This window comes from Rissa tridactyla, chromosome 13, assembly GCF_028500815.1.
Source record: "Rissa tridactyla isolate bRisTri1 chromosome 13, bRisTri1.patW.cur.20221130, whole genome shotgun sequence".
Taxonomy (NCBI): Eukaryota; Metazoa; Chordata; class Aves; order Charadriiformes; family Laridae; genus Rissa; species Rissa tridactyla.
The window spans coordinates 971343-994406 of record NC_071478.1 but is presented as its reverse complement, the minus strand read 5'-3'; the positions used below and the strand labels follow the sequence as shown (position 1 = coordinate 994406).

Here is a 23064-nt window from a genome sequence, read left to right as displayed (position 1 = left end):
TTTATATCCACAACCTGGGGACTCCAGTTTTGGATCTTCCTGTACAATGATTCTCCAAGTAAAATTAACATATTCATCTACAAACTCTACAGCATAGAATAAACTATGTAAGGACTGTCTGATACTATTTTGCACATTGTAAAACATTGACATGCACATGTTTTATCTATCGGCAGAGACTTCTTCAGTCTTCCACGTAGATTTAATAACTTCCTTTTCACATTGCATTCAGCATTCCTGATGGATTTTGGGCCACATTTGGATGGCCTTGGGATCAGTTCAACAGCTGATCAATTCTAACATTTGCAAAAGCATTCTCGGCACCTCTGGTAGATCTTGGGAAAACTAGAACCTTAAAAACCCCGCAAATCAATAAAGGAGGGACAAGAGAAGCTTATTCTCCATGTAATATATTCACAGCTTCAAGCTTACACATCTGTTTGGAGGTAAAGAACCTGGCAGTAAGCAGTTACCAACACATCCAGCTTGAAAACTATCTCCCATTTCTCATCTTCCCTGCATGACCCAGAGTGCTGAAGCTACAGGATACGCGCGCCTGAAAGTGTGTCCATTTTTCAAGACGTGACAGTCACCTACTAAAACAAACACTCCGCCCCCTCCACGTCCTTCTTGCTTGCAAGGCAAGATCTGCATTTATCACAGCAGCAGGAAAAGGTGGTAGCGGTAGAACCCAAATCTGCCCTGAAAGGGGAAGGGAGTAAATACACAAAGCTCCAGGAGAAATGCAGGGAACACAACAGCAACAAGAGACCTGATTGAGGTGAGATGAGGGGGTTCACACAGAGCTCCTAATGAGGGGGGGGGGGGGGGGAACAGGAAAACCAAAGCCCCAAACAAGAAGATAAATGTAACAGCTCGCTAAAACTATTCCATGGATTGAAAACATAGCACTAAACATAACTAAAGACAGATACAGTCATTAAACAGAGATGCTACATGCGCATGCTTTGATGCCTTCCTCACAACTTCTTTTTTCCCCTGTCTAAAGGTTTTGTACCAGGAGAAAATGGGGAATTTAGTTGTTTGTTTAGGACTTCCTGATAGATGGCCACTGAACCATGAGTCGGAAATCTGGGATGCATAAGACCTTTGGTGCATTTACTGAGCAAGTAAAAATTCAATTTTGCCCAGCACATATTATTCATTCCATATGCATGAAGGTGTTCTCACACCCTGAAGCACATTGTATTTACTGCTACGCATACCTGTGTTTCTCTCTGATATTTACATCTAGAAACATGAAAGCCCTAAATATATGATAGGATTGAACTACAGTTACAGTCATTTAGTGCTGTGGAAGTGGCAGTGATTCTTTTGTAACAGACAAGTTTAAGATAAATTCAGGAAATTCATTTGACTCACTCATCAGTTTGCAACTGAAAGATAAAGTGAAAATATTTAGAAGTGTGCTTAAGTGTCGCATAGGCTCCTAGCTTTTACATTGTAATCATGGTTTGGCACTGGTATCAGTGTTCAAAAAACAACATAAACTTGTATGTTTCCATTTCCAGAGACTTCAAGCACAACAATCTACTTCAGAAATGTAATAAAATTACTGTATGATGTGTACAGGCAAAACCCAAAGTATTCTGGCAAGAAAATATGCTATTTATTGCCAATACTACCTAGTAAACATGCAAAACTTCTCGGATAAGATGACAATGTTTAAAAAAAAAAAACCCAAACTTTTTTCTGAATAAAAATATATAGTTTAATTAGCTTTCTGTTTGCTACATTTAAATCACATTTAATATTAAATTAAACTGCATTAAAAATCTGTACAAAGGATGATATAATGATATATAACCTTTACATATTCATTATAATACATGAAAACATTAAAGCCACACAGAATTCAAGCAAGCATTGCAAAGAAGAGAAAGAATTCAAGAGATACACATATACATACCCACCCAGTGCACAGCAGAAGTCTAACAAGCAATAACAATTCATATGGCCAAAGTGAAATGAAATTTCTGTTATGGGACAGGATCGAGCTAGTCTGTCAATATTTATAAAGCTATACAATCTACACACAATCATCATAGTATCTTAGACTCTTTCCAGAAAAATTATTCCCAAAGCCAAGCTACAAGTGACAACACCGTATCACAATGCATGACTAAAAATGCTTTATTGACACCGGAATTCCCCAGATTTTTCATTCGGTGTTTGGCAGTTACTCAGTACTTGGATTTTGAATGCCCTAAAAAAATCTTAAAACTTGTCTCACAAAACAGTTCAATTAAAATACAAGACCTGAACCTGAAAGTACTAAAAAAAATGTTTCAACATTCTAGAAATTCAAGAGGAGTTTTAAAAAGTTTCTTATAAAATAAATAAATAAAAAGCATTCAAGACAACTTTAAAAGAACATTCGAATCATAATATAAACACGGAACTTCAAAACCTATTTTTTGTTATTAGTCAACAACTTAACATCACAGGAGCATGTCTACTAATAAAAGCAGGTTTGAGAAATACAAGTCCAATTTGCAAATACTCCTAGTTGGCACCTTTTGCCATTACAAGGATGACATCTTTACAAAGAAGCAGTGTTCAATAGCTGTGTGCCAAGGTTAAAATCCTTTTGACCTCCCAAGAGGCATAAAAACAACAGTCCAGGCCTGTACTGGTACAATTAAGGTAAAGCAAGACGACACATCACAATTGCAGCACCATGAACTTCGGAACATCCGAAATCATTTCAGAGCATCTGATCCTCAGCTTCCAGCACAAGGAGCCAAAACGCACCGCTGCGTAACAAGGGCAGAAGACAAACGGAATCAGAGTGCAAGGAAAGAAATAAACCAACGAGGAATCTTGGAAGCCATGCATGACTATGCTGTCTAACAAACAACAACAGCAGCTATTGACCCACTGTTTCAAACTTATGAGTGAACAGAAAAAAAAAAGAAATCGTAGCTTTGATATCCATTGAAAAAAAAGATAAGTCATTACAACAATTTGACAGTCGTATTTGATCTACAGTAAAACCTGTCTTTCCCTAAAGTAGCTTTAAAACAGACTTTAAACTAGTGTGAAGGGAACAGTCACAACTACAAATGAAGTCTTACATCCCCATCTTTGTTCCAGATAAAAGCTACACACTAACATAGGCTATGACCTTAACACTTGGAAAGACAAATGCAAATTCTACATTAGCGTCAAAGCCAAGAATGGCATTGCTATGGCCAAGATTCCATCCTGAGCTCCAAAAAGCCATCATAATTAAAAGAGAAGTCAGTAACAAAGTATCAGCTACAATTAGCTAATATTTCCATTTCTCTCACAACACAAACAGCTGCTCCTTTTCCATCTGAAATTAAAAAGTCAGAAAAAGTTAAGAACAACGGAAGAGAAGCTTATAGATGACGAAACGTAAATAAATCTCTTAAGGAAAAAAAATATTCTGCTTGTACATTATCTGCCTCCTCCCAGAAAGAAAAGCAATTGTCTTTGTAAGAAACTCTTATCTTCAATTTGTATTTTCATTAGAAGTTACCACATTTTCTTAGAACATTCTACAGATAATATATGAATGTCATTTGGTTCCTAGCTTGATTAGTAACTAATTTTTTAATTAATCCTCCTTGCACTGTCTTACCATTAGGACAAGAGAGAAATGAGCGCATCCAGAAATTTGCTCCGGTCTTCTGTTTTCAATTCAATTACTAAAATATGAAATATTTTATTACAAGATGCAAATAACTGAAAGATATACCAGACATCACACTTGAAGAACATTAATTCCAAGTATATTCATTTATATTCTCAATCAACTTTAAGAAGGAAAAAGGGAAACTATTTATTTGGACAAAATTCAAAGCACATTGTTTATTTTGCTCTTATATTTCAGCGACACTGATTTCTAGGTGCTCACTACGTGATATAGCTGCCACTTTTTAAAATCTAAGAATTTTCTTTGTATGCTCAACATGCACACGTGAGTATGTATTATTACAAAATGCCTCTTTTATAAGCACATACAAAACCAGGCAAATCTCGTTGCATGAGTATCTCATTTTTCAAACAGACAATAAAAGAATGAATCTCGTAATATCAACACCATACTCTCTTTGGCTGCTAATTATAAAAACCCTCACAGATAACCTCATAGATTTTTAAGTGAAGTGCAGATATGAAAATCATTACTCCATGCAAAATTGCAGATCATCTCAAGAAGATATGCAAGCCTCTGCTGAGTAGTTTATAATTTCTGCACAACCAGATAGCACTTAGAGAAAGATTGGCAAATGATGTCGTTTGTGTCTATATTAGACTCAGAAATAGTGTATCACGTATGCACCCTTCACATTTTCATCTAAGGCATGAACAGATGAGTGTATGGTCTAAAGCCATTCCGCTTTACGGAGGCTGCATAAACACTGACCCCTAAAGGAGATTTGCTGAATGAAATAAGTGATAGCCAGCGTTACTCACTCGACATGTCAAAATGGTTGTGTAAAGTCCTGGAGTTGGTACTGTCTGCAGCTTTCTCAAATGCTCTTCCAAAAAAGCTACAAGATGAACAGAAATACAAACGAGCATTACAGCAAAGGATATATTTATTAAGGTAGAAGCATGGAACTTTTTCCTTGCTGAGAGTTGAAAATATCTTACAGAATTTTTTCGTGTGCCATGTATTCAACACACACCTCACTTATTCAAGCGCAGAAATCTTAACCTTGCAGGCTTTAAGAAATGAAGTCATGGTCATGTAGTGAACTATCTCCCTCTTTTAAGATAAAGAAATAGTTAAGAGAGAGGGGAAAAAAAAAAACTTGCAGGGAAGCTGGGGAACATCTGTATCCTCTCTCAAAGTACCTCATGCATACCATATGCGAAAAGCATTTTAAGAAAGATACAATTCAAGTCAACATATTCAGTGTCAAATAGATACAGGAAAGATATATTTGCTTCAGAGGCAGGAAAAAGTCGTAGATAACCTTTAGTAAGAACTTTTAAACAATGTGCTTACTTCTTTTTGTCAGAGCTTTCTGTCTCCGGAGGAATCCCCACCATGATCACAGTTCCCTGCTCAACATCCATTGGTGCAGACATTACCAGTGGCAGCAATTTACAACGCTTGTTTTTTGTCTGGAAGTCAGAAAGTCTCTTTGTTAGACAAAACTCAGGAAACAATTTAATTTCAGCTCTCCATACTACAAATATTCCCCTAAGGATACAGCTATAATGCAGTGCAACAGAAGACAGTTTCTTCACATAATTGCTTAATCCCCTTCTTTCCTACAGTAAAAGTCACTTTAAGGACCACAGAAATTTTGATTTTTCTCCAATCTTGCATTTCATTTTAACACAGAAGTGACACGCAGACAAGATATGATTTACAGCGAAGACAAAAAACTCTTAAAAAAACCAACACCACCAAAAGAACTGCAGGTATGAGTATCTAAAAGCTTGGATGGGGCTTAATTTTTTACAATAATTTTACATTGAAATACAACAGATAAAACATTGACAAACACAGTCTTCACTAGAAAATATTTTCCCCTGTCATAGTTTTACAGCAGTAAACTGTAACAAATTTTGTAATTTAATTAAATCCAAAAATAATTATGAAGATTTAAACATTTTTAGACACTTAAGTAAATGAAACAGAAGTTTGGTTTAAGTGTTCTGTTCTTAAGGTAAATGTTTCACAGTGAGTTTCAGGAGTGCTGTCCTGCTCCTAGTGGCAGGATAGTCATTCACCCTGTCTAACCTTCAAAATGAGGACAGACCGATGCAATCTGGCAAGGGTGGACCACCATATATTAAATTTACAAATTAGGAAGCGTTGACTGTGAAGAGAGTTCTCAGTCTTAAACCCTCATTTTTATCTGAATTGTGTAACTAATAGCTCAAAAGATAAATGCAATTTAATTTCAGTGATATTAGTTGTAAAGATCAGAGGATTTTATTCAGACAGACACAGAACTCTTTAGATAACAGTTACCCATACTGCAATATTGCTTTTTTTTGTGTCAGTAACTTTTCAAAGTATACATATTTAATGACATGCTACCACAAAACTTAAAAAATTACACAAAGACCTTAGACTGTAAGTATCTTAGTAATGAAAACACTTTCTAATGCTACAAAGTCTCCCAGGCAGATATCTTTCCTAGAACAGCATTCACAGATATGCTACAATTATGCAACCAATTAGCAGAAAAACATTATTAAGATTTTCATATAATGTTTTTAATAATCAATTGCAAGTATCCTACAGAACAGTAACTACTACACAGGCTACAAGTTAGTTAAAAGTTTTTGATTTACTTACAGAGCAAACAAATGATTTGAGCAAGTATTTACTAAGCAGGCACAGAGACACTGGTTTAGAAAACAGTTTCACGTCTGGTGTGCCCTAGGAAAAGAAGAATTATTTCAATTACAATCCAAGATGATTTTTCCACTTATTTAATTTTAATACCTACTGACAAGTCTAAAAGTTTTGTGGGGCTCAAAGAACACTAACAAAAACTGTTACAATATGGGAGTTTGGTCTCACCCACATGACACTGAAATTAAGCCCCCCCACACACACACACTTTGAGAGGGCCGATTCTCCCTCTGGGAAACTCAGAGCAGATGCCAATATTGACCCATCAGACGGGAGCACAGCACAGACAAAACAGGTGCTTTCTGATGGAGTCATTCCAATTGAGTCAAGCAGTTAGGAAAACGGTGTTATTCAATTATGGGACAGCCAAATATGACAATTAAGTGAGACAGCCAAAAACTAGAATTCTGACCTCCATGAGAGAGCAATAGAGAAAAGGGCCCTGTGAAATTACAAGGTTGGTGCAAATACAGCTGGCTACTGTCTGCTGAATGGCACGTAACTGCTTTTTGGCCAGGTCCAGTCCTTGGTGCAGTTTGTCCAGGTTACCCCTGCAGCAGAGAAAATAAAAAGTAACACCTTCGGCTAAAAATAAAGCTTTTCACAGAAAAGTGAGATCTTGTTAAACACTATTCACAGGGATATTTTGATTTTTCTTCAGTGGCTTATGACGCATCAATGCATTTTTTAGTTACATAACCCGTGTTCCCTAAATAAAATTGTAAAAGAATGAAGAGACATATTTTCAGTACCTGGAGAGACTGTCCAAAGCTTTAATGAAATTAGTTGTTTCAGGCCCCTCTTTCTCTATATTCTCCATGAGAGAAGCCGTTGCATAAACTATATCACTTGCTGAGAACTTGTTCTTAAAGCCAAAGTGAATGCTGAAGGTCTGAACTCTTAAATCCTTCATTCTGCAAAATTAAATAAAACCACTAGGGATTATTAACGTTATCAGCATTATAATGAACACTGACCAGCGATCTCCTCAGACTGCTAATGTTAAGAACACAAAGACAGATCATACCCTAACATTTGCAATGCACCTAATAGTAGTTTGTCAATCTAAAAAGCGTGTTTTTTTAAAACAACATTACATCTTCTTCATGCAAAAATATTTGAACTTAATTGAAAAGTATTTTCAGATAAAGCATTTTATTTAAAACAATTTACCCAAATTTGTTTGCAGATTCTTCAATCATTTCCCGAAGATTTTCTTTCAAAGACATGTCCATGGAATTAAACTTCTGTTTCACTTGCTTCAAAGGCAAACTAAAAACAGAAGGAAAAAATACATTGATAGGTATGCCAGAACAAACAAATATTTTGGCTTCCTTTCATAAGACTTTCTTAATATTAGATAGTTTAGCAAGTTAAGGCTGACTAAGCTTGTTTGTGTTCTTTTTTCTTTAGTCATTGAAGAGTGGATGTGAGAAAGCACGGGATACGTACTAACCCACTGTTCCACAAAGGCGTACAGATGAAGGATTCCTTATACACCAAGACACAAGTTGCAAAACTCAACTCAAAGAGACTCTGCAACGTACTCAGAGCTCCACAATCATATTTAAAAACTAAGATGTTGAGTACTTGCAAGCTATATTCTCAATATTTTCCCATAATTCATTGAAAAAATTATCCTTTAAACGAGACAGATTTTTGTAACTCACCCCATGTCAGCCAAAAACTCCTGGAGCCTCTTCTGCCCTTGTACGGACCAAAGCTTAAGGCTGGCAGAGGTATACGAAGTGTTACAGAGACTTTCGTATAGAGACCAGTGCTGATAAAGTGCCAGGCGCAGACTGAACGGGAATTATGGCAAATAACTATAAACACGGATATCATTTGAAGTTACAAATAGTAACAAAACCCGCAACTAGTACGTAAGTCTTCAGTTGCTCGTATATATTGCATCTGTGTACTACATAGATACAGTTAGACACTGCAGGTGCATGTAACACAAGATGAGCAACACTGACTTGTAACTAATTCTGAAAGATTAATCTGAACTGAAGCTCCAGGAGCTATTGAAAGAGGGACTCATGTTCAACAAAGCATTCAAATTTCCATTTCTTTTAATTGCATTCTCAGCAGCAGAGATGGTGCTGGGTGTTTTTTTCCCTAGATAAAATCTCAATAGGGTACAAGTGGGTAGAGTTCATTTTCCCCAGATCTCATGCAAGGATACTCGTATTCAAATGCTATTCGCATGCAATCGATCGACAGAGAATTTTCTTCATCCTCATTGCGGTGGTTATGGCGAGACACGTGACGCTGTAGGATTCCAATGTCAGTCACATACTTCATTCTTAAACAAAAACAAATTTGTTACTTCACTTTCTTCCTGTGTATTTTGTACCTGATTACGAGAACACAAAAATGCTTCTTAAAGATTATACATTGGCCAGAGACAGCAGCATGAAAACTGCAGGTACAGCTTAAAAAAAACCTAAGCTGACTTGTTAAATAATGTTCTTTCAACATTCAGCCATACACCCAGGCAATTAAAGTGAAAACAAAACCAATACAGAGGCTGATAGACTGACCAATGAAGTTAATTACTTATTACATTTGTCTCCTTAAAAACATCAGTGTATTAGTAACAACAGAACAGCTGAATTAAACTCTACACATGTACTACTGGAATTCTGAGGGCATCTAGTAGGAAATAACAAACAAGGAAAAAAAAAGGAGAAAAACTGAAACTTGTTAACTACAACTGGAAAGGAGGCTGGAGGATACAGAACACAATTTTTTTCCTTTAATAAAATCGTATCAAGGTTATATTTACTTAAACTACTATTAAACACCATTTCTTCCCAGATCAGAAGTGATTGTTTTATAATTTTCTGAAAAATAAAGTTAGTTTAAAATTTCTAAATAGTAGAGAAGTAAAATACAGCTTTTTCTGATGTTTATTCCCATTTTTGGAAGGCATCAGATCACATGCAGTCATTAAGATACTTAATGCCACTGTTTATTAATTATCTTGTATTATTTTAATTCCCATGTATTTCCTGATCTCTATTGATTGCTATTAGTTACTTCTAAAAAATACAATTTAAAAGATAGAAAGATGAATAAAAAACATAATAAATTAAAAAAAAAAAATCTTTCTTACTGAGTGATTTTATCTTGGACCCATTGATCTGTTAGGCCGACAATAGCCCACCTAAAATTGGGGAGGGAAAAAGGAAAATAAAAAGTTTAAACAAAAAATATTCCAGTACAGTATATTATATTTAACTTTCTAAGTATGTAACGGAACAAGTCAGAAACACCATTCACCAACTGTACATAGAAGTTAATAGCAAAGCTATACACTATTATTGCCTCTTTAGCAGACATACACATCTAGTAACATCCTCCCTTTCCACGCAAAATCTATTGGTTCTTGTAATTAATTTACACAGATGTGTCCTCCAATTCAAGACATACATCCACTCACAAAACCAACTGGAACCTTATACTGAAATCAAATAGTTTTAGGAAATCTTGCCCCCCTTTACTATGGGTTTAATCTTCTAGAGTGTACGAAAAATGATAATGGAAACATACCACAACATGTCGTTCAAGTCTTTAGACATTACCCATGCCAGATCAAACATCACCATCGCAGACTGTATGAGGGAAAAGCAAAAAGAGAGGATAAATGAACACAAAACTCTCGCTTCATTAAGCAAACAGAACACAGTTAAATTTGCCAAGTACTAGCATGTTACTAAAGCTCTAGAAATCAAACTTGAGTCTGACAATCTGACAGCATCTTACTTTCTAAGACACTAAGTAGAAAGAAAAATATTTTATACAGCTATTTTATACAGCTCTACAATCTTGCTTTATATATAAAGCAGCACTTAACAAAATATAAAAATAATTAGACAAGAGGCCAAAGGACAGAAGGAACAGTTTGATGTCCTAAGTGTTATGTTTGAAATATAGTGACACTTTGAAAGGCAAACAAGCTCCTAAAATCTTTTTGCGAGAGTATGATGTGTATAGATAAATATTTCTGTCAAGACCTAAAAAAATCACACTATCGTAATTTTTTTTTTTATACCAGCATTAAAGATACCAAACAACAAAAATGTTAAGAGTTCTGGCTTGTCATTTTCCCCCACTGTTAACATTACGTTATCCACTGTGACTCACAGCTGGCTGTCAGCTGCCAGTGTTGTTTCTATGATGTATCCGATTCATCAACAACAAAATTGTACATACACAGCCAGAAAACATGGAACTGTTAAGTTAAACTACTTGGACATATGATGCATCTTACATATAACAGTAAGATACAAAAATAACAAGATAGAACAATAGTGTTATAATGTATAGTATATTAGATAATTATAATATTGTATTAGATAATTATAACATTAGATATTATCCAATTACCACAAGCACCTTGTGAAGAGTTTATACTTACTGAGGTCCCATGGTATTCATACTGCTCATAATCAAAAAGAATTTCTCGTCTAAAAAGGGGAAAACAACCCACATTTGACTAAGTGGTGAACTGGTCATTGGATCCAATTAAAAATAGCAGCCAGGAATCATGAAATAATATTTAAATTTCATTTTTAGTAATTAAAAAAAAAAAAACTTGGGCTAGAAATTGTTTTTCTGCAAGGCAATTACATTTTAGTAGCAACATGGAAACCACACTGAAGTGTACTCGAAAAGTAAAAAGGAAAAACTTATCAAATCACTATTCCTCAAATCCCATTTTCTAATCTGGTTTGTTCCTACTCGTTCCTATTGACAACAGTGGGATCGTAAGGAAGAAAACAGAAGCACAAGTTTCACCCTAAGACAGACAACATAAGAATACTACAGCTACTTCAAAGTGAAGCAATGCACCTATTGCTACCAAAATTTATAAATTACTATTTACAACCACCCTCCATTTAAACGTTTTATTTTTATATAGTAAATATCTCTTTCCACTTTCTGAATAAAGTTAAAACTAAAGCATCTTGCAAACCAAGCAGCATAGTATCGTGTTTTTGGATTCCCAGCAAGATTTTAATAAAAAAATAAAAGAAAGAAAAAGATACAAGCAACATAAAAAAACCCCCAAACCCAAAACTGTTAAATATACCTGCGTGCCTCCCATTCTCGCCTTTGGCGCCTTTTCATTGTTCTCTCTATTACATCCTGTAAATTAATTTAGATGTCAAAAAGCTAGAAAAAATACTCTAGTAGGTTAGCACCTATCCAGATACTTTAACAACTAAGTCTCCATTAAAAAGAGTTAATTAAAGTCTCCATTACAAAGAAGAATTATTCCTATTAACAACATCTAATGAGAAAAGTACTATTATCAGATATTTTTTCCAAGGAACACACTTTATTAATATCATGGCATCTTTCTGTGCTAGCATTCATTTAGCTTGTCTTCACCAACAAGAGGCCCAGTGGGCAGCATTTTCCACACTAGCGACACTGCATCCTGCCGTTTCATGACATAAAGATGACGCTGATGGAAAATAAAGATGAGATAATTAATGAAGCTCAGAAAAACAGGGCCTCACTGTATATTTAAACTCCATAAATAGCATCATCAGCTTGGAAATGCAAAGAAATAAAAAAGATCTTTGTGAAATATTTCATAGATTGAAGAATAGCTTTTATTTATAGATTTTCCTTTCAACTTCTGGTATCTGCTTTTGATGAGTTAGCACCCTTTGTAGATTATTAGGAAAAAGTGTACAATGTTAATAGAAAAATAATATAAAGTATATATTAAATCTGAGAATGTCTTTACATTTAATGGTCTCTTAATATTGCCAGCCTCGTGCCTTTGCTTCCTCGTATGGTATAAATAGAAAATATGCTACAAATAATATATGGCAAATTTAATTTTTCATGTCTACCATAATATACTTTTGTTACTTTACTTTCACAAGGACAGACAAAATGTATTGCTAAATTATTTGTAAGCTTCTATCTTCTTAAACAATTATTAAAAAACCAAAAAGTTTATATCTAAATAAGTTGTTCTGCTGGACTGAAAAGCCCAGAGCACATCATCAGAAGTAGATCTCTTCATTTCACTGATGGACAGCATTATGCATAATCAAGTTCAAAACATGTTTCTTTATGAGGAGAAAATATTTCTGTGCAGTTCAGATAAATAAACATTTTGTGTATGTGAAACTCTACTGGTAGTAGATTATTTTAAAATCTTACACTTGAATTTGTGATGGAACATAATTTTTAAAATCAAGTGTCATTATTATGATGTAAAGCATATGTAATAAGTGTTTTATTTTCCTTCTTTTCACAGCAAAGCAGCAGAAACACACCTCTTCAAAACGCCTACGTTTCTCTGAAGGTTCTGACCCATCACTTTCATTCTCTGAGTCCTCTTCTTCATCCTCTTCATCCCCTTCATCCCTGAAGATATCATCGTAAGCAGGAACATCGAGATCATCATCTTGTTTAACTAACAGCTTAATCTAACAAGGAAAAAAAGTATTTTAAATAAACTATCTTATTTAGTGATTAAAAAGCATTTCAAATCACAAATAAGAATATTTCGTATACTTAGTAAGAGAAACTAAAAACTCATTTTGGCTGTGATTAATTCCCGGCATAACAAAAATACTGCTTTTTAATACAAAGACTCTTATTTATACAAAATAAGAGTAAAAAAAAAAAATATTCCTTGGTTACAGCATTCCTGAAAGAATTATCATTTTTTTAAAGTCATGTTGTCAAATAATTTGTGCAAATTGTGACTAATACTCACATTCTAAGTGTTGCTAGATGCTGAGAGATAATACATAGTATGTTCTGGAGGATGTTTATCCTCTGATTTGTAGCAATTTGATTTACAGCAACAGGATTAACAGGTGCTCACTACTGACAATTATCACACTGCTAACACTATATATTTTATTACTGAAAACAGACTTTTTTTCTGATCATGTGCATTACTACTGCAAATATCCATTAATACTGCTTCCTGCCCTACTAGCAAGCAGTGTAAGCGGTTTTGCAGAACACAGAAAAGCACCACACCACCCACAACAACACTGCGCGCAGATTTTTATTATGAAAGAAAAGCATGTACCTGTGTGTCATTGTAAACATTCACTACATTGATAGGTCTGTGGCTGTCACATACGAAAAAAAAAGTGTCTTCTTCTGGCTGCAAGATCTCCAGAAGGTCAACATTGGCACCACAATTAATAAGAACAAAATATTTGAACTGTAAAAAAAAAAAAAAAAAGAAAAAAAAGGAAAAAAAAGGAATGTATTTTACTTCAACTAGCAGGAAACACAAAAGACTGAAAACAACTTTACAAAACATCGAAAGCACTCATCATTGCCAAAACTTGTATGTACTTTCTGATATTTGATGTCTCTGAGGAGGAAAAAAATTTGTAAGACAAACCAGCAAATTTGGAGACGTTGGACATCTAATACCACCACCTTTTATATCTCAAAATCTGTGCAGACTTAATTTGAATCTATCAAAATTATAGCATGTTAGTTTGAGCTGGTGTAAAAAACTTGACAAGTTTGTTACCAGTATATTAAAATTTAACCACTGTTTTGAGGTAACCAGTTACAGTAATTAGTTTAAGAGCTGACATTTTAAGCTGGCGAAAGGGAAGTACATGTCTGTATAAAATGAGCTGCAACTTAAAAAAAAAAATCCAGTTTTTTTTTACCTGATCTTTATGCTCAAGAAATGCAGTTTCAAGCTCTTGCCATCCAGATACTGGGACAAGCGTGTATTGCACATGATCACATTGAAACAAAGCCTGCAATGAAGCAAATGGCTGTTAGCAAAAGTGAGGGGAAACATCTTCTACAATGCTATACCATGCTATAATTCTGTTTCATACAGATCTTTTATCTTGAAGACATCTCAAATGACAAAGCTACATGAATTTTGTGACTATGATTTACCAATTTTCAGTGTCATAACTCATGGAAAAAGTAAGTTACAAAAGCAGATTAAACCTTCACCTTTTCCCCAGTTCAAACCTATTAAAAGGATACAAGGGCATTTTTTCTTTTACTATTAGCCTATAGTGGTAATGAACAAAGACTTACTTGGAGTATTTTACAAGCACATAATGCATCTACATCTGAAGCAACCAGAAGAAGAACACGCTGCAAAAATAGTAGAAAACCAGTATTAATATGTTAACACAGGTGACAAATCTAATGCACTGGTACATGAAATGCGTAGATCACTGTGAGACTAGGAAGTGACAAATTTAGGTAGAGATCATTATAATCATAAACCAGGATTGCTTCTGAATGGACACTGCAACCAAAATTAACTGATTTGGATCCCAGTAAATATGAATAAACAACTCCACACACCCAAAAATATGTCAGCTGCTTTGAGGAAACATTCAGGCTCCTACGAACAGCACATAGTTTCGAAGGGTCAAACCTAGTCAGCCCTGCAGCTATTTTCATCATGCCTAGAAAGGCCTAAGTTTTCAGGATGGGATCTGGAAGATTTTTGACTGAAGCAAAATCAGGAGCAAGGCAACTCCTGAAATAACCTTGATTTAGGCAAAACAATATATCTTGTGGGCTTTTTGGTTGGGTTTTTTTTGCTTTTTTTTTTTTTAGATTTTGCTCACGGCTGGAGGAGTTGAGGGAAATACTTTCATTTGCACAATCTATAACGTAGTTTCTCGGGTAGAAATACTAAAAGACTGTCCAGCAGAAGCTTTATCACTTCAATGTACGCATCCACTCTAAACAAAGTTACACAAACCCTGAGTAAAGCATGAAAGCAGCCACCCCGCCTTGCTGTAAGAGACTGCAAGAGAAACCTCAAAGAAGAGAGAATACAGGATTCAGTGTCTAGGCAAACAGCAGCACAATGGTTAAAAAGATATAAAGAAAAAAAAAAAAGGACACCTGGGCCCCACCGCCCCCGCGCCCGCGCGGTACCGGAGCCCCTCAGCCGCCAGAGCGGGGAGGCCCCGTCGACGTGCCCGCTCCGTGAGGCGGCGGGGGACGCCGAGCCCCAGAAAAGCGGCCTGAGGGGAGTGAGCCCCGCCGCCACCGGTGCCCGGGTGGCGCCGCGCCCGCCGCCCGCCCGCACCTGGCTGACGATCGCCTCATAGAACTCCCGTCGGCAGTCGGAGACGAACATGGCGACAGCGCGAGCAGCGGGGAAACAGCAGAGCCACCGGCCGCCCCCACTCGAACTGGGCGCCAAATCAGCGCCGCGTCCCATTGGTTGGCTCCTCACGGCGCGCTGGCCAATGGAAAAGCGGCCGTCCCTCTTTCTCGGAGCGGATTGGGCGAGCTGCACAATCCATTCCGCGTCTTTGCCAATGGGGTTGGGGAAAGAGAGTCGCCACACGTGCGACTGGCCAATTACAGGAGCATCTCAGCCGGAAGGACCGTGCGGGCTTGTGTTGCCGTGTCTGCCATCTTTGCCGCGGGCGAATTGTTTCCTTTGCAGTTTACACGGGCCCGACGGCGCGGCGGAGGTGCCGCGTCCTCCCCTGGTGACGGGGCAGGGGCGAGCGGCCAGAAAACCCGTCCACGATGGCCACATCGGCCGGAGCGGGACCCCACCTTCCGCCCTCACACGACATGGCCGCCGGGGAGGCGGGCGCCGCGCGGGGCGCTGGGAGGGGCGGGGCGGGGCGGGGCGGGCAGAGCCCCGTCAGGAGAGAGTGGCCCGGCCCGGCCCCGGCGGCAGCTCCAGCGCCGCCGCCATGGTGAGGCCCGGGGGGCGGCCGGGGAGTGCCGAGTCACGGCGGGCGGCCGGGCCCTGCGCTCCGGTGCGGGGCGGCGGGTGGGGGCCGGCCCAGCTCTCGTTGCCGCAGCGGAGGGGGGAAACGGGCCCTGCGGCCCCTCGGCCCGGTTGTCGCTGCGCTCCAGGGGCCCTCAGCGAGCGCCGCGGCAGCCCAGCCAACTGTAGATACCCGTTAACTCGCTCCTTGTGGTTTTGTTTTCCCCTAGTTCTCCTTCAACATGTTCGATCACCCCATCCCGCGGGTGTTCCAGAACCGCTTCTCTACCCAGTACCGCTGCTTCTCGGTGTCCATGCTGGCCGGGCCTAATGACAGGTCAGATGTGGAGAAAGGCGGGAAGAGTATGTGCATGTTTTATTTTGACTAATAACCCGTCGGAAGCGCGTTGGTGAATAGTGCCCAGTAACGCGGCTCTGGCCGAGGCCGCGGGAAGGCTGCGGGACGGGGAGACGCGCCGCCGGACGCGCACCCCGGGTGGGGCTTCGGGGAGGAAGGAGGAGGGGTTCATCCACTAGTGTGTCGTTAAAAAACTTCCCGAGCGAGTCCTGGTTCGTGAGCGTCAGAAGAAAACATTTGTCTTTTTTAAAGTCTCTTGTTCAAATCCTAGGCCCACTATGAGCCGTGGAAAGTTATGATTAAGGACTCTCTTCCCCTCCTCAGTTAGCCTGAACAACAATCGGCCAGCTTGGTTCTCAGGCTGTCAGACTCGTGCTGTGTTGTTTTGAGTTGGCATCGGTTTAAGAGTACCTATAAGCCCAAACAAGTATAATTACCTTTAGGAAACGTTTTCTTTAGTACTAGGTATTGTAAAACCTTGTCTTCTCTTTTTTTTTTTTTTTTTCTGATTAGATTCTGAAATCTCCATGCTAGCAGGTATATTTGTCGTGACTGATTCTACTGAAATCACTGGCTCAAAAATGAATTTGAAGGAGATCTTAGAATCTCCTTTTTTTAGAAGGTATTTTAGAGAAAGGAATGATAAAATGTGTGGTATGTACTCTTTGTACGGTCATACTTTTCCTAATCTTACATTTTTATTCATTTCTGCAGTAATTATGCCACCGTCAGCTTTGGATCAACTCAGTAAGTGAACACCTTATCCTGGAATAACAACATTAGAAATACCAGCAAATGTGTAAACAAATACCACATTATTTTAGTTATCTATTAAAATCTGACTTAAATACATAATATGAGACTAATTAGTTGAAAACAATGTATTTTGGAAGTATTTTTTCTGTCAGAATTAATGGGACTTGTCTGTCTTCAAGTACAGATATCTGAAGCGTTGGGCTACCTGAGGCATGAATCGTTATTTATTAACTGTTAATAACATATTCAGTATAATGGTTAGAATTAATGTAGTAAATTCTTAATCTCAACCTGTATCTTCTGGACGCTGTTATCTGGAGCAAAATTCATTTTAAAGACAAAATAAGTGATAGTTAACTTTGAAATGAAGTTTCAACTGAAACTGAATCAGTAGTATAAATGGTCTTTATTGGCCTTTTTAATTAAAGGTTTTTTTCTCCCCCTCTGAGTTTTAGCTTTAATGGAATTTCTTTGAAAAATTAGTTTAGTCAGGATTTAATTTTTAAAGAGGCAGGGCCAGTTAAAATTCGTTAGGTAGGAGCTAACAGATAATAGCACAAGGACATAACAATAATAGATTCCTCTGCTAATACCCGCTGCCTGCTCATCTCTAAGCTTGGGGAAATGTTGGAGAAGTCTTTACAGCTGGAAGTGCGATGGCAATACAGTATTCGTGTGTTTGCATTCTCTCCTGGATTTGTAGTTTTGAGCAGTTGGAATGATGGTGTGAGGGGAATCCTCTCCTATGGTCTGGCCCATTCTCTTGCTCATGTTCAGTCTCTATGAAAGCTTCAGAAATGTGTTAGTGGCTTTTAACAAATAAGATTTTTTTTCCTCTACTCTCACCAGGCCGACTTAATATTACTTACCCGATGCTGTTTAAGCTGACCAATAAAAATTCAGACCGAATGACACACTGTGGAGTGCTGGAATTTGTGGCTGATGAGGGCATCTGTTACCTTCCACACTGGGTGAGTGTCTCAGGCTGAACTGTCAAAACCTGAAGAGTCGGATGAGTGAGTTGCCAGTTTAATATTAAAGAGGCAGACTGTTTCCTGAAAGTGCATGTCTCTGCTAGTCGTGTTCCTACAGCAGCTTTCAGTCACAGCTCAGGTTTCCCTCCATGAGAGTTTAACTAAGGAAGCAAAGCAGACTGCTTTTTAAGATACACTGACTGTCCTCCCTGAAATCAAACCATGGTAAACTGGTGCATTTCAAGGAAGATGGTGGCCCCAGCAAAAATAGATACACACAAGGAAAGAGAACTAAAAACATCAGTCACGTTGATCATTTGTATCTTTATTTTCCTTCTTCCAGATGATGCAGAACTTGCTGCTGGAAGAGGGAGGCCTGGTGCAAGTGGAGAGTGTTAATCTTCAAGTTGCTACTTACTCAAAATTTCAGCCACAGAGTCCAGATTTTCTTGACATCACCAATCCCAAAGCTGTGTATCCTTCCTATTCAGTTACGGAACAGGGGACAAAACTTTTCTCCCACATGGGAATGATGAAGCAGAGGTGGCTTTTCAGGTGTGGCTCATGCTCTTCCAGTAGTCGGTGACTACTTCTGCTCCTTCTGCAAACAGAAGGGACAGAGAGCTTACGTACAGAGGTGTACAGCTGCTGGCACAAAGCGTAGCCTGGAGTGCAGACGCGTGAATCTTGGCTTAAAGTCCGGTGAGTTTGAGTGTCCCTTAGAAGCACTCGTACACCCTAGCCTTTACCAAAAGGCTGTCTTCGGTATCAGTGACTTCTAAACCACATTTGAGAGACCGAGGATCAGAGTTCTGTAACACAGTAACTTTAAAGCTTTGATGTTGCATTGAAAACAAATGTTTCATCTTAACATGCCCCAAAGATTAGAAAATGCATTGAGAAACTTTGCTTGTCTAACTACAGGGGATGTTATTGCCATCAACTACAATGAAAAGGTACAGTATACGACACCAATCCATGCAAGTTTTGTTTGGATACCATCAATTGGAGGAAATAAATTCTGCCCCATGTGAAAAAAAAGTACGCTGTATGTCAGTAGATTGTGACCGCACAAGTACTTTGACTCCATCTTGTGAGTAGATTTTATAGATGAGTATTTTCGGCAGCATGTGTGCACATTTGTTTATTTGGGGTCGTAGACTAAGCTCAGTTATTGGACACTGGTGCTAAAACAATCACCACAGAGCCGTGCTGTATTGCTGACAAGTAATCCCAGAGGGTAGATTTCGCAATCTGTTTTCCATGTGAGGAAAAAAGGGGTCAGTTAAGTCTTTGCCTGAGCAGTTGTTTAGACTGTTGTTTTGACTCATGGCAAAATAATTTTTTGTGATGTTGGATGTTTTCACAAGTCAAGGGACAGGATTTGTCCTAAATTCAGACTAAGGTACAGTAGGAGTGCAGCAAGGTACGGTAAGAGGTAGGTTCTCTAGCTCCAGCATATAACGATCTTCTCAGTTAAAAACCTTTGCTCTCAAGTTCTGTAGAGACCCTGCAGTATCCAGCCCTCAACCTAAAGAGCACTTACTTCAATTTTCTTGAAGCTGTCTGAAGGGAAAGGTTTAGAAATGCTTTCCTTACGTATAAGTGGAGCTCTTTCAAGTACCATCTTAAAATATTCATTACTGTTTCAGATCTATGAGCTTCGGGTAATGGAGACCAAACCGGATAAGGCTGTGTCCATCATAGAATGCGATATGAACGTAAGTTAAAGCCCATGGGGAAAGTCTGCTCCCACTGTGTCCTCCCAAAAGGAGAGGACACCTCAGTCAGTGGCAGCGCTGTGCACCAGGCAGTGCTGATGCTCCGGGACAGGTAAAATCAGATGGGATAGGCAGGATGGCTCATTCGAGAGCACCCCGTGTACCTTCCTAACCGCATCTGGGGGCTCGAGCTGCACCTCACGTACCGTCAGGTGACTGTAGCACCTGGAATTTAATGTTTAGCTTCAACGTGTTTTATAATCTGAGTTTTATTTAATAGCTGTGTCTTGATTCAAACTCCAGTGGTAGTTTTACTGCTCTTTTTCAATTACATGCTAAGACTCGTTCCTGGGAGGCTTAGTTTTATTAGTTGTGAGTTCAAATGTTTAACAAGCAAACCTCAGTTCTTTCTAGATCACAATGGACTGATAGTTTGTGGAGTTTTGACGAATAGTGGTATAAAGCTTATGATTAAAAGAAAAGTATCAATCATGCATGTTTTCATGCTTCTTGTGTAAATAGGTGGATTTTGATGCTCCTTTGGGGTACAAAGAACCAGAAAGAAGTGCACAACACGAGGAGACCGCGGTAGGTTACACTTCTGTTCTTCCCAAATGTTTTCCCTGGAAGTCAGCCTTGTTTGTGCTGGAGCAGCGAGCACCAACATAAATTTTTTTCCTGAAACAATTTCTTAGGACTGAACTTCACTTACCAGATGCTTTTGCGTCTGTTACTTAGGAGGTGGTTTTTACCAACTGTTGATTTTGGAAAGGGATTGTTCTGAAGTTTTGTTTGGTCAGAAATATGTGGAACTGTTTTCACATGTTCTGCATATCGCAGCATGAACACAAGGAGCTAATGTGTTTTCTCCCGGACAGGATGTGGAGGCAGACCATAGTGGGTACATGAGTGACATCGGATTTCGTGTAAGTCCCCTATTTCTGCTGGTTTCTGAGTGCTGTAAAATGGTGAGGGAAAGTTGTTCCGAACAACTGAAAAATACTAGTACCTGTTCTTAGGGGTGCTTATGGTTTAACCCGCAGCTATCTGCGACTGGTTTGTGGTGCTTCCAGCCAGTACCAGTATGACTTGCTGTCCTTAAACGGGCAGTCCGTGAACGGGAGACCAAAACATGCTCCTGCACCCAGCGTTCATCAGCTTACATATAGCAAACAGAAATGTGCTGAATCAAATTATTAAATAAGAATGATAGTAAGATTTTTACAGAATACAGTATCCCTACACTTTCAAATACAAGGTGAGGCTAAATTAAAACTCGTTATGTATACATAGGCATTCTCTGGTTCTGGGAACAGATTGGATGGCAAGAAGAAAGGTGTTGAGCCTAGTCCATCACCGATTAAACCAGGAGACATTCGAAGGTACGTCTGTTTCCTTCAGTTGTCAGCAAGGGAAGGATCAGTGTTTGAGTGGAGTTGGGTTTTGGTTTGGTTTTTTGTGCTCCTGCAGTATAAACAAGCTAACTTTGCCGTTAAGTTTGCATTTAGGAAATAAATAGTCTGATCTTCTAGACTGACTGTGACATCCCTGCCTGCGTCAGACACAGGTCCTAAGCGAACGTTGCCAGAACTCGCTGGCTCAGCCCTGGTTGCACAGCAGAGGGTGGGGAGAGGGGCGGGGCGGGGCTGGGTGGAGTGGTGGCAGGACCCTGCCCGTTTTCGCAAGTGGAATTTGGCGTGGAGTGAAACTGGTTTTGAGTTGGGTGGGTAACCAAAGCCAAGCCGTGTGTGGGTTTGTTGGTTGGTTTTTTTTTTTTCTTAGAAGGAAGTGTAGAACATTCAGACTTAGTGGAAGTGTGCGGGGGTGCGGTTCCTGTGGTGTTCTCTCGTTTACGCCTCTTGCAGTAAAACTCGAGCCCTTGTGGAAGCGCGTGTCCGTGGCCCTGTGCAAACCAGGGCCCACAGCCAGGCTTCTGCAGCGGCTCCGGTGTCTGGCTGGTAGCTGCGTGCAGCACGTGCCTGCCTTCAGGAGCCAAGCCAGTGCTTTATCTCCAGAACCATTTGGTAGCAAAAATATGCAGGCAGCGTTGGTACAATGCTGGCAGACGTAGAACAGGTCTCACAGTGTCCGATGGGATGGTGGGTATAAAATGTCTTTCATAATACTTTTACGCTTCTTTTCCAGAGGAATACCCAACTATGACTTCAAGATCGGTAGAATCACGTTCATTAGAAACTCGCGTCCGCTAGTTAAGAAAGTCGAAGAGGTAAATAAAGTTGGATCTTCCCAATATAGGACGGAATTAGAACTCCTGCCCAAGTTTGCGGTTCCTTTCTCCGCACTTGATCTTTCACAGTGTGCTTCTGTTCAAAAACGGTTTGAGCTGGGTGCAAGCAGCCCCCGGTGTCCGTGCTTGCCGATGTAAACAGATGTGCCTGACAAAGGTTACTAAGCCAGTGCCTGCACGTTCCAGCTGGCTGGGAGGTCACTGAGGTGCTGGGATTTTATTTTCAGGAAGAAGGTGGTTATTCTGTAGATGAAGGATGTGAAATGTCTGCAGTCGGTGCTCTGCTGGCGTGTTCTTTCTAACAATCATTCACTTTCATCACACACCAGCAGTGAGCAAAGAGCTAACAACCTTTTTTCCCTCTTTCCGTTTTCCAGGATGACTCTGGAAGCCGGTTTATTGCCTTTTCGGGAGAAGGCCAGTCTCTGCGCAAAAAGGGAAGAAAACCTTAAGTTGTGGCACCTTTAGTCAGTCAGGAGGAAAATAAAATAACAGTTGCAGCATATTGGATCTTAGTTACTGCAGTTGAGAGGAGACATCGTTTTGCAACACGGGAACGCTGTTACTGGTGTGGCTTCGCCTTTAAAACCAGAGCTGTCGGACTGTCTGAGTTTTCAGTTGGAAGTTCCAGGAATTCCGAAGGAGTGTTTTGTACGTGTTGTAAAGAGGGAAGATGTGTCTCGGGCAAACCTGGGGTGTAACGCAGCGAGGTCTCCCTCACTAGAAGGCCCTCTTCTTAGGCTGCCTGCTCCCCTCCCGCCTCCTGCCTGCCCGCAGCCTCACGCTGCCTTCCTCCCTCTATGTATTTTTGCCCCAGTGCGAGGGGAGCTTTTTGCTGCGGTGCAAAGGTCGGCTCCCGCTCTGGCCTTTAGGGCTTTTGTGCAGGGACTCCCTGAGCAGGGCGCCAGGT

General features: G+C 39.4%; 2 protein-coding genes across 3 annotated transcripts; one reads left to right on the top strand and one right to left on the bottom strand.

Moving 5' to 3' along the window:
• Positions 1 to 1768: 1768 nt before the first annotated feature.
• Positions 1769 to 15897, bottom strand: CDC45 (cell division cycle 45). The gene is made up of 19 exons (XM_054220042.1): positions 15456 to 15897; positions 14441 to 14500; positions 14053 to 14145; positions 13449 to 13586; positions 12679 to 12831; positions 11472 to 11527; positions 10797 to 10845; positions 9929 to 9990; positions 9492 to 9542; positions 8559 to 8678; positions 8041 to 8172; positions 7544 to 7642; positions 7123 to 7284; positions 6783 to 6921; positions 6311 to 6394; positions 5003 to 5121; positions 4465 to 4541; positions 3629 to 3695; positions 1769 to 2777 (listed from the first exon to the last, which is right to left on the bottom strand). The coding sequence occupies exons 1-18, from the start codon at positions 15588 to 15590 to the stop codon at positions 3631 to 3633; spliced, it is 1794 nt and encodes a 597-aa protein (XP_054076017.1). The 5' UTR covers positions 15591 to 15897; the 3' UTR covers positions 1769 to 2777; positions 3629 to 3630.
• A 104-nt stretch (positions 15898 to 16001) lies between these two features.
• Positions 16002 to 22659, top strand: UFD1 (ubiquitin recognition factor in ER associated degradation 1). Of its 2 annotated transcripts, XM_054219900.1 has the most exons (12): positions 16002 to 16083; positions 16328 to 16460; positions 17170 to 17202; positions 18061 to 18182; positions 18529 to 18659; positions 19069 to 19141; positions 19838 to 19906; positions 20429 to 20494; positions 20785 to 20832; positions 21200 to 21288; positions 22052 to 22133; positions 22532 to 22659. In XM_054219900.1, the coding sequence occupies exons 1-12, from the start codon at positions 16081 to 16083 to the stop codon at positions 22604 to 22606; spliced, it is 924 nt and encodes a 307-aa protein (XP_054075875.1). In that variant the 5' UTR covers positions 16002 to 16080; the 3' UTR covers positions 22607 to 22659. The 2 variants fall into 2 exon arrangements, with proteins under 2 accessions (XP_054075875.1, XP_054075876.1); XM_054219901.1 differs by lacking the exons at positions 16002 to 16083; positions 16328 to 16460 and adding an exon at positions 16969 to 17077.
• The last annotated feature ends 405 nt before the right edge of the window (positions 22660 to 23064 follow it).

What these genes read in the sequence shown, in the direction of transcription:
- CDC45 (XM_054220042.1), bottom strand. Translation starts at nt 15,590, where the DNA reads ATGGGACGCGGCGCTGATTTGGCGCCCAGTTCGAGTGGGGGCGGCCGG. An exon ending in GTCCAAGATAAAATCACTCA is followed by an intron (nt 8,679 to 9,491) that starts GTAAGAAAGATT and finishes TTTTTGTTTAAG; the next exon opens with AATGAAGTATGTGACTGACA. An exon ending in GAATCTGCAAACAAATTTGG is followed by an intron (nt 7,285 to 7,543) that starts GTAAATTGTTTT and finishes TTAATTTTGCAG; the next exon opens with AATGAAGGATTTAAGAGTTC.
- UFD1 (XM_054219900.1), top strand. An exon ending in TGTGGAGAAAGGCGGGAAGA is followed by an intron (nt 16,461 to 17,169) that starts GTATGTGCATGT and finishes TCATTTCTGCAG; the next exon opens with TAATTATGCCACCGTCAGCT. An exon ending in ATCACCAATCCCAAAGCTGT is followed by an intron (nt 18,660 to 19,068) that starts GTATCCTTCCTA and finishes CATGCCCCAAAG; the next exon opens with ATTAGAAAATGCATTGAGAA.